Below are 10,480 nucleotides of genomic sequence, written 5' to 3' on the forward strand. Positions count from 1 at the left end.
CCCCTTTTTTTGAGATCACTCTAAATAGAAGCAAGACATAATTTACTTGCATCTGCTTGTACTTTCATAATGTTCAGGGCTTTCTGGAGATCTGGGTGTTACATTTATATCTTTTCTGCAAAAATCTTTCACTTGTCCATATTGTCATAAATTTTTAGTGATCAAGATGAGATTTTTCTCAAGAATTTAGCATATGGGATGTCAAGCTATCCTGAAAAAGCAGGGAGGTTTTTGTGAAAAGCTGCAAGGGAAGCTGCTGGCTGATGAGTACTTCTGAGAATCTCGCCCTGTGTGTCTGAAAATATCAGAGGAACTAATGAAGATTCTATATGCAGTTACTGCTTTGTTACTTTTTCTTTAAATACAAACACGTTCTTCTCATGTGAAGAATAAGCAACTTAATTATTATAATCTTTTACTTGGCTCCTGTCAGCTTCCCAAATAATCACGAGTAATGCTTGCTGTTACTTTAAGTCAGGTAAATTACTTTTGTCCAGCTGAAAACCATAATCAAATTTTCTTATTTCATTCTTGCCAGGGGCATATGTTTCTTCATTTGAATTCTCATTTGGAAAATTTATACCAGAATATTAAAGCATTAGAGAGGCTTGCTGCTAGGCATATATTCTAGTCCCTGAATCTGGTCAGGATGAAAATACTCATCACTGCTGAATTTGTGGGATTGGACTGCAGTGGGGTTGGAACCGCTGGGCCTATTAAAAGGAAGATGGAAGTGGGCTATGACACTGTAGTGAGCAGGTTTACAGGGAAGGGGCAGGGAAGCAAAGTGAGCAATACTGAGATGCATCGATATGTAAAAACTTGTACAGAACTTAGCTACGACTTCAGGAGATCCTGGCATTGGCTGTGCTGCTTGAAATAGTAAAACTTAGGTTAAAAACGTGTTGTGGCTGTGCTCACATAGAGCAGTGATGACATCCAGTGGTTTCCTTGCATACAGGTGTTGCCTAAATGGTGTTATCATCAGCTTTTGAGATGTTTCCTTTATTATGGAGTGTATTCTTACGGGGGGTTTTTTTGTCCTTTGTTTTTTAACCTTCTGGCATCTTGATTAATCATTTTATGGTACTTTTCCTTACTAGATTGCTAAGGATGCAAAGGAATGCGTGCAAGAGTGTGTAAGTGAATTCATCAGCTTTATAACGTCAGAAGCAAGTGAGAGGTGTCATCAAGAGAAAAGAAAGACCATCAATGGAGAGGATATTCTCTTTGCCATGTCTACCTTAGGATTTGATAGCTATGTTGAACCGCTGAAGTTATACCTCCAAAAATTCAGAGAGGTTGGTATATACATCAGTATTCCCTCATTTATTTGACCTGGTTGTGTTTATCCTTAGCCCACTGTCGTTCTAACTGTAGAATGGATAACTTGCACAGTACCTCACGGCTATTGTCAGGGACTGATGCAGTGTTTAAAAGCATTCCAGAGGATGGAAACAGAGTAAGTAAGCATTGCGATTAGACTTGCAGACTCAAAGTAGTTAAAGCTTTCAAATGAATAAATGAATACATTGCTGGTAGTAAATCACTGTTCTTTAAAGGTGCCTGTTAGGAATACTTAATTTGATCTTTGGGTTCAGTCAATAAAACTGTACTAGACTGCATCCTCTGAGGAGCTAGCCTAATGTCTGTTGTATGGGCTTTGGATCTGCAAAAGAAAGTTGTCTATCTCCTGTCAGAATACTGATTCACGTGGAGGGCTGTCTGCTTCATCAGGGCTTTTCCTTAACATTTTTTGGCCTGTCTCTGTTTGCTTTTGATACATAGTACATGCTAGGTATGTGATCCAAGCAGTTTAATTTATCCCTTCTCTAGCAGAAAGTAGCTTCTTAAATTTCTGAAAGGAAAAAAATTAATTTTGGAAAAAGAAGTTGCTTCTGCTTGGGTTTTTTGTTCTGGTTCCTCACCTCCTGTCTGGAGAAAGACAATTATGCTTGCATCTTTACTTTGGTGTTCTTTCACCTCAGAATACCAGATTTAACCAAACAAATCAAAGGTAGTTTTAATACAGTGACCTCTTTTCCTCATACATACAGTGATCTTTCTTCCTGAATGAAGAAGCTGTTCAGGGTTAAAATAATCACAGAATGGTTAGGGTTGGAAGGGACCTTACAGACCATCTAGTTCCACCCCCCCTGCCATGGGCAGGGACACCTTCCACTAGACCAGGTTGCTCAAAGCCTCATCCAGCCTGGCCTTGGACACTTCCAGGGATGGGGCATCCGCAGCTTCTCTAGGCAACCTGTTCCAGTGCCTCACCACCTTCTCTGGGAAGAATTTCTTCCTGATATCCAATCTAAACCTCCCCACTTTCAATTTAAACCCGTTACCCCTTGTCCTGTCACTACAGACCCTTGTAAAAAGTCCCCCCCAACTTCCTTGTAGCCCCTTCAGGCACTGGAAGGTGCTATAAGGTCTCCCCAGAGCCTTCTCTTCTCCAGGCTGAACAAGCCCAACTCTCTTAGCCTGTCCCCATAGCAGAGGGGCTCCAGCCCTCTGAGCATCTTCGTGGCCTCCTCTGGACTCGCTCCAACCGGTCGATATCCTTCTGATGTTGGGAGCCCCAGATTTGGCTTAGTGAAGTCATGCTGGCTATCACCAATCACCACCTTATTTTCCATGTGCTAAGGCAGATGAAACCCAAGATTTTTAATTAATGGGGTCAGACTCGCCAGTGATACTTCATTTGCTGGTAGCACTTGAAGCTTCCCCTTCCCAAGAGGTCGTTTGCTGTGATAACTGAGTAACAGGGGGTGTAATCTACACGCTGAAGTACTGCCGTCTGCGGCCGTTTTCTAGTTCGGTGTAGCAGTTGCACGTGCCGTCAAAGTGCTGTATGTGCTTCAGTTAAAAATGCAAGTCGGGCCTGACTAGTTTCAGTACTTCTCGAGAAGTCTGAAGTGGGTCTGTGCCACTTTCATTCTGAAGTGACCGTTTTTGGTAGTGGGATTGGGTTTTAATCAGATGGATGGACGAATGGTTTTACTTAGCAGTTTTTGAACATCCATTCCAGCTAGTTCTCTCTTCAGGGTACCGTACGCAGAGGAGCATGCAGAGTTCTGGCTTGTATCTGAGTATTTAGTCTGCATCAAACAGTTGCAGAAAATACTTTTGATACCTGTACTATTGCCTTTGACGTCCTTACGTAATGGCGTAGCGTATCAAACGTCGTGCTTGTGAAACTGCGCGCAGACGGCTCGAGCCTTGGTTTCCTGTGCTGATATCCTCTCTGGCTGTAGTCCTTGATGTGGGAAAAGAAATCTGGTATCTTGGTTTTAAATGTCAGCTCTTGGTTGTGTGCTGGTGGGACTTGCCTGGGGCCGGGAAGGAAATGTTGCACGTCCTCAGTAGTTCTGAGATTCTGTGATTTCTTGTAAATGCTCTTCAGTGCTGCTTCCGGATGACTGCGGATCTCCGACCTCCTGCAGAAGGTGAAATCCTTCCTTAGAACTACACAATCCCAGTTTGCAGGGCTTTTGTTTGAGGAGTACAGCTAAGGTGAAAAACACCCTTCGTGTATTCGTGTACTCTGCACGTTCGTGGATCCAGTAGAGTTTTACAGGTCTTGGATTTCAAACCAGCTGCCGCACAGTGACTCTTCTGCAAGTTCCAGTCCTTGGCTAGAGCTCCTGGGGTCTTGAAACAACCTTAAGCCAACTCCACTCTAACACAAATTCTTTCTTTTTTTTTATGTCTCCTCTCTCCAGGCAATGAAAGGGGAAAAGGGAATTGGGGGAACAGTGACAACTGGAGATGGTCTAAGTGAGGAGCTCACAGAGGAAGCGTTTAGTAAGTAATACTTCTAAATTTATTATACTATTACCGTGGCTTTTCTAAAAATAGCACTTTCTTTAAATATGAGAATTCTTACTTGAGGAATACGTCCTGGGCTGGCCACGTGCCACACCTGTGATCCGTTGAGCTGGCTGGAGGATAACCTGTGCTCAGATAAACTCCCACTCACTTATGGTCAGAGGGAAGTAATACAGTGGCGAATGGTAACGCCCCAGTAATAGCGAATGTCAACCGTGCAGGTTCTTTAAACGCAGACATTAGTGCCAGTGTCTTTTCTCTACCCTTAAACACAGATTACAGTGAAAGGTGCAGACTTCATCTTCCTTCCCTTTCCCCCAGTAGCTACATGCTTAGGCCACATTTGTTCTACTTGCAAGACAGCTGGGGAAAAAGTAAAATAAACTCCACGTGATGACTTGAGGAGCTTGTCTTTGAGAAATGAGCCAGAGAACATCATCTTCGTATAATTCTAAAACACTTGGTATTTCTTACATTCCACAGAATGCACAGGTTGGCAAGTAGAAGGGGTAGGGCAGGGAGTATCATATGCATTCACTGGAGTTTTTCTTCCTTACACTGGGAATTAAAGCTTGACACTTGTTGGGACTTTGAGTTGGCTTTTTTGTCGCTGGACTCTTGCACGTAGTCTTCACCCTGGCCTTACTGTTGCCTTTATTTTATGTTATGGGCTGGTAATCTTGAAGGTGATACAAGAATAATTAGGAGGCGCAGCCCCAGTTGTATCATAGAATCATAGAATCCCAGAATGGTTTGTGTTGGAAGGGACCTTAAAGACCGTCCAGTTCCAACCCCCCTGCCATGGGCAGGGACACCTTCCACTAGACCAGGTTGCTCAGAGCCACATCCAGCCTGGCCTTGAACACTTCCAGGGATGGGGCATCCACAGCTTCTCTGGGCAACCTGTTCCAGTGCCTCACCACCCTCTCTGGGAAGAATTTCTTCCTGATATCTAACCTAAACCTCCCTGATGAGATTTAGTTTTTCAAATGTCTGATAAATCTTCAGTTTAAAGTCGCTGACAAACTACTGAACTAGCAAAAAAATCACAGCCTGAGGACTGAAATGACCTGTTCAAGGTCTGAAACACAGTTTGCTACCAGTACGATGCCTTTAGCTGTGTAAAATAGTACAGACTCGTCAGGTCTCTTCTCGCCTGGAGATTAAGAATCTCAACCTTGAATATTGCAGGGGACTTACAGAAAGCTTTTTTTTTAATTCACTTTTAATTTTACAATTAGACAATGCAAATAGTAAACCCTCACCCCTACTCACTCACAGCAATAGCTGTGTAGGCTCTGAAGTGGTAAGGCACTAGTGCAATTACAGGCCCAGCTTGCTTACCTGGGGTGTGTTGCTAATGGTTTGTGGAGTCTGGGAATGTTTTATGGGTTATTCTTGCATTTATACAGAGTAACAGATGTCCTTGGGAAAGAAAAAAGCCCCATTGTTTGTCTCCTAGCAGAGAATGTTACAGCTGTGCTGACAGCTTGAGGGGTTCTGCCGCTTTGCTTCCAGGTCACAGCGGTAACCTACTTACTCTGGGTGTCGCAGAGCTCAGCCTGCGCCTTCCCGTGAAGGTCTGCCTTCCAGCATCACTCCCTCTCTCTGCCCCTAAGCCTCCAAAGTACTTTTCGCTCCACTCATTGGCCTCCCTCTGCTCGCTGAAGTTCAGAGCTCCTCTGCGTACCCTGACAGGCACGCGGAAGTCATCCAGCGGGACATCAGGCTCCGGCAGCGCCTTTTGTTTCTGTCACTGCCTGTCCCTGTTCATCTTCCCTGGGGCTTCCGCAGTATGGAGCCCCTGATGGATCCTGTTCTATAAACTTTTCATGGGCTTCCTCTTGCATGTGGCTGCTTGAGTGCTCACCTTGTGTCTGAACAAAGCCAACTCTGAATTCTCCAGGTTTCCTGGGATAGTGAATGCTGGAGATGATTGCTTTTCCAGCGGTCAGGATGGCAAACTCCACTCCATTCACCAGTAAGCAGCCGTGTATGTTCTGCTTCAGATACGTATAGGGGAAGAACAAGGTGCAGTCTTACTTTTAGATTATCTGATGCAAAATTAAGTTGAATTTTGTTTCCTAATGGGAATAAACTCGTTTACTTGTAATGCTCAGTTACAAGTGTGTCTGTACGCAGTGTGGGGTGGTAGCTCAGGAGAGGATGGCTCCGTAGTCCAGGAGCAGACCCCAGTGAAAGGTTATTTAACGGTGACAGACACGTCAGTCGCGGCCCTGTGTGCCCTGCAGTCCTCGTGTAACTTCCTTAAAACGCTCTCTCTTCCAGCCAACCAGTTGCCAGCGGGCTTAATAACTACAGACGGCCAACAGCAGAATGTCATGGTCTACACGACATCGTACCAACAGGTATTCCAGCCCGTCCCCTGCTCCTCTCCCTCCTGCCGCGAAAATCCAAACGCTGCCTCGGCTGCCGCACTCTGAAGGATGAGAAGGAGTTTCATTTAGTGCTTTGGGGGTGGCTGGAGTGACGTAGAATTGCAGAATGGTTTGGGTCAGAAGGGACCTTAAAGACCACCCAGTTCCAACCCCCCTGCCATGGGCAGGGACACCTTCCACTAGACCAGGTTGCTCAAAGCCTCATCCAGCCTGGCCTTGGACACTTCCAGGGATGGGGCATCCACAGCTTCTCTGGGCAACCTGTTCCAGTGCCTCACCACCCTCTCTGGGAAGAACTTCTTCCTGATATCTCATCTAAACCTCCCCACCTTCAATTTAAACCCATTACCCCTTGCCCTGTCACTACAGGCCCTTGTAAAAAGTCCCCCCCAGCTTCCTTGTAGGCCCTACATTCCAGCACGGTGACCCTCCAGGGCTGCTAGCCGCGATGCCGTGTCCGAAAATGTGCGTCTGAGTGTGGGCTTGCGTTTTCTTTTTCCAGATCTCCGGTGTTCAACAAATCCAGTTCTCATGATTTGAAGAAAACTTCGGATCTGGGAACACAAGACGGAAAAGCTGTGCGACTCTAACGAAGAGGCAGTTTTAGTGACTGGTGAAGAGATTTATCTCTTTGTATATTAAATAGCTGTAATGTAGCTACCTGAAGCTTGACTAATTGAGGTGTGAGTTCTGACTCCAATCTTTTTCATGATGATTTAAAAAAAATTTAAAAAAAAACACAACAAAAAAAATTTGGGTTTTAAAGGTATTAAAGTATTTTTGTTTTGTACAAGAGTTTGTTGCTCTGTATAACTCCTGTATGCATTGTATATTGCAATTTATTACTGTCAGAGATTTGTAGACAGTTTCTTATTTTCATATTGAATCATGTTACTTTTGTAATTCAGGTAAACAGCTGGGTTAATTCATGTCCACCCTTTGAATAAAATGGTAAGGGTAAAGTTCGTTTCGGAATGCAAGTTGCCTTTATTATAAAGATTGAGTCGGTCTTGGTTATGTAACTTGTCTTGCATGACAGCCTCAACTAACGTGACGTGTCGGCGTAGTCATTGACGTGTTGAAAGGGACTTTTTCCTCGTGAGACTAGCAGCTCAGAAGAATTGCCTCAACTGAGCGGGTTTTTTTGATGTAACTTCAGAATTAAAAGTTAAGCAAAACCAACCAGGGCTCTGCCACATCTGGAGGCCGAGGGGGTAGCGGCAGCGGTGACGAAAACACTGGTGGGTGTGGTGCAGGTCTTCATCTCGTGTTTTGGTTCCAGGTAACTCTCCTTGGGCTCGCTTTGCTGTATTTAAGGTGGTCTTTGTGCTACGGAAATAATCCTTTTAATGTATGGTTTTTAGACTCCAAAACTTAGAAATTCAGGAGTAAGGGGAAGGAGGGGTGGGGGGTGGGGTGGATTTTATAGTCCTTGTGGTGAAAGATCTCGTTTTAACTTTTTACTGACATGTTTTGAGGTTTCTTGTGAGACCCGGCCGCATTAGTGACTTTGTGTGCCCAGGCTGTGCGCGAGCGACCGAACCTCGATCGAGTGACGGGGTCCGAGACGGGCTGCTTGTTTCCTGGTTCTGCAGTAACCTCTGCCCAGACGGTGTAGTTCCGCATGTTTAGTGAGCGCAGCCGGTTCTTCAAAAGCCGGGGGGTGACTCTGTTCGGTGCAGTGTCGTAGCCTGGTAGGAGGGGGCAGTGGGTTATTGAGGCCTCTTATTCACACTAGATTTTGGGACCTTTGGTATTTTTACCGTTTGCAGTGGACTGACATGTAATACAATAATTACCTTTCCCCTACTTTAAGAAAACCACATCTTGAAGCCGTTGCCATGTAATTTCTTGCTGATTTTGTCTTTTGTTTATTTTAAAGTAACAGTTTACTGTCAGGAAATAGTTTAAACTGAGACACCCCGGAAGCCTGAAAGAGCCAGTTCTTTGCTGAACGGAGGTTGGGTGCGTGCGCGACGTGAGCGGTGTTCGGTACCCGCCGGCGGCGTGCGGGCAGGGCTGCTGGAGGCCACCCGCTGTGTTCTGTGGCGACCTGGGTGGATGTTCTGGGGTGTGCGGCAGTCTGTCAGCCCTCGGCAGCTCTGACAGAATAAATGGAGTTTTTCATTAAAACCTACAAATGAATAACACCACCCCTCCGCGAGCCCCTTCTGTTTGTATTCCGTTTATTTCAGACTGTCATACCCTGCTCTTGACCTTCCCAGGCTTGCAATGGAAAAAGCTGTGGTCACTGCTAGGGGAGGGTTTTGGCAGTCGGCTGTGCCGAGAGATGGCTGAGGTCAGCCCTCGCCCCTGCTGGAAACCAGCTACGCTTTGCAGCGCTGGCTCTTCCGCGAGGTTAAAGCGTTTAGAGGTTGTGGTTTACGTGTCCTGCTTTGCTGCTGCTTCTTCTCCCCCTCACCCCAGGGCATGAGGAGAAAGCTGCAACCAACCTGCTCAGTCAGTTCCTGCAAACATCAGAAGGATATAGACCGGTTGGAGTGAGTCCAGAGGAGGCCATGAAGATGCTCCAAGGGCTGGAGCACCTCTGCTATGGGGACAGGCTGAGAGAGCTGGGCTTGTTCAGCCTGGAGAAGGGAAGGCTCCAGGGAGACCTTATAGCACCTTCCAGTACCTGAAGGGGCTACAAGGAAGCTGGGGGGGACTTTTTACAAGGGCCTGTAGTGACAGGATTTAGATTGAGATTAGATATCAGGAAGAAATTCTTCCCGGAGAGGGTGGTGAGGCACTGGCACAGGTTGCCCAGAGAAGCTGTGGATGCCCCATCCCTGGAAGTGTTAAGGCCAGGCTGGATGAGGCTTTGAGCAACCTGGTCTAGTGGAAGGTGTCCCTGCCCATGGCAGGGGGGTTGGAACTGGATGGTCTTTAAGGTCCCTTCCAACCCAAACCGTTCTGTGGTTCTGTGAAACACCCACGTATCAGTACAACCTGTCTGATCTCTCTGAAAACGGTTCACCCAATGAAGTTTGGAGGGTACCGCAGTGCTGGTAAAGCAAGTGTGATCGGGGGAAGTACTCGCCTGACTTAGCACAACCCCTGTGGAGCCTTTACTGTTGTTTAACAGCTGGTCCCTGCTCTCACCTTTCTCCTTGTAAGTACTTGACGTTTAGAAGGAGCTCAGACCCAAACCAAGAGCGACCACTCCCACTGTATCACATCTGCTCCTACAAAACTGTGTCTTGGGTTCTCTGTGTGGTTGGTTTGCGCTAACACAACCCCAGACCGTGCCTGGGCTGGAGACTGCTGTGGCAGCTGGCTGTGTGAAAACTCGGAGGCAGGCTGCTTGGAAGAGCAGGGATGTTCCAGGTTCTTTTTCCAAGCACAGTGACTGGTTTTTAGGCGACATGACACAAGCAAGTTTTACTGTGTTATTTTTTCAAAGCGCATTTCTGTGCGACTTGATCCTTCTGCTCTTCCTTGGTGGAGGGCTCGTGGTGCCCTTAAAAGCACCGAGGCGCTGCTATCGCCATCAAAAGGCAGTTGGCAGAAAAGCTGATTTAGGGGGTGTTTGTCTCCATCCCATTTTCATTACAGGCTTGACAGGAGCTGAGGCTCCGCCTCAACCCATCTTGTACACGTGCATCTTTGCTATTTCACGGACACGCCGTTCTGATCCCGACGGAACGCTGGATGGCACAGCCAGAACACAGGGAGTCCTGACATGAGGGGGTGCATCCTGAGTATCTCCTGACCCATGCTTAGCCCCCCGTAGCCAAACATCACTCTGAATTACGTGGGCCGTGTTTTAAGGAGCCATCTGCCTTGAACTAGATCGTGTCGGATCAGATGGTCCCCGCTGCAGAGTTCCCGAGGTGACGCTCGTTGCCGGGTTGGAAGCGTCGGTGGGCGATGCCTGTCCCGCCCTTGGCAGGGGGGGAAGCGTATGGGTGACTACGCGTGCGCGGGAGATTCTTCGGGGCAAGGGAAGAGGGAGAGCCAAGGGCAGGTGTCGTCCCCAGCACCTTGCTGCACCGGCGCGAGCTGGCAGCAGCCTCTTTCGGCTATAGCATCCGCATCTGGCAGCGCGCAGGGGGTCCGCGACGGTCGCGCAGACTTGCTGCCGCCGTTGTACTCACAGCGAGGAGACAACTTGCTCTTAAGTCGCTGCGTTCACAAAGGGTGCAGGCTCCATGTTTTTTGTACTGAGTGAAGTAGGAGAAGGAAGTTTTTCACTTAAATTGGAAGTGAATTTTCTCATGTTTATAGATTTAAAAATTAAAAATCCT

General features: G+C 46.9%; 1 protein-coding gene across 1 annotated transcript in view; it reads left to right on the forward strand.

The window, feature by feature from the left end:
- Window positions 1-7,478, forward strand: part of NFYB (nuclear transcription factor Y, beta) — a 9,032-nt gene extending 1,554 nt beyond the window's left edge. The window contains exons 3-6 of the mRNA XM_010153526.1: window positions 1,104-1,301; window positions 3,729-3,810; window positions 6,124-6,203; window positions 6,736-7,478. Of these exons, the coding sequence (XP_010151828.1) occupies window positions 1,104-1,301; window positions 3,729-3,810; window positions 6,124-6,203; window positions 6,736-6,768 (393 nt within the window). The 3' untranslated portion in view covers window positions 6,769-7,478. The remainder of the gene's footprint in view (window positions 1-1,103; window positions 1,302-3,728; window positions 3,811-6,123; window positions 6,204-6,735) is intronic.
- Window positions 7,479-10,480: the final 3,002 nt, after the last annotated feature.

This window comes from Eurypyga helias, unplaced genomic scaffold (genome assembly GCF_000690775.1).
Source record: "Eurypyga helias isolate BGI_N326 unplaced genomic scaffold, ASM69077v1 scaffold13166, whole genome shotgun sequence".
NCBI lineage: Eukaryota > Metazoa > Chordata > Aves > Eurypygiformes > Eurypygidae > Eurypyga > Eurypyga helias.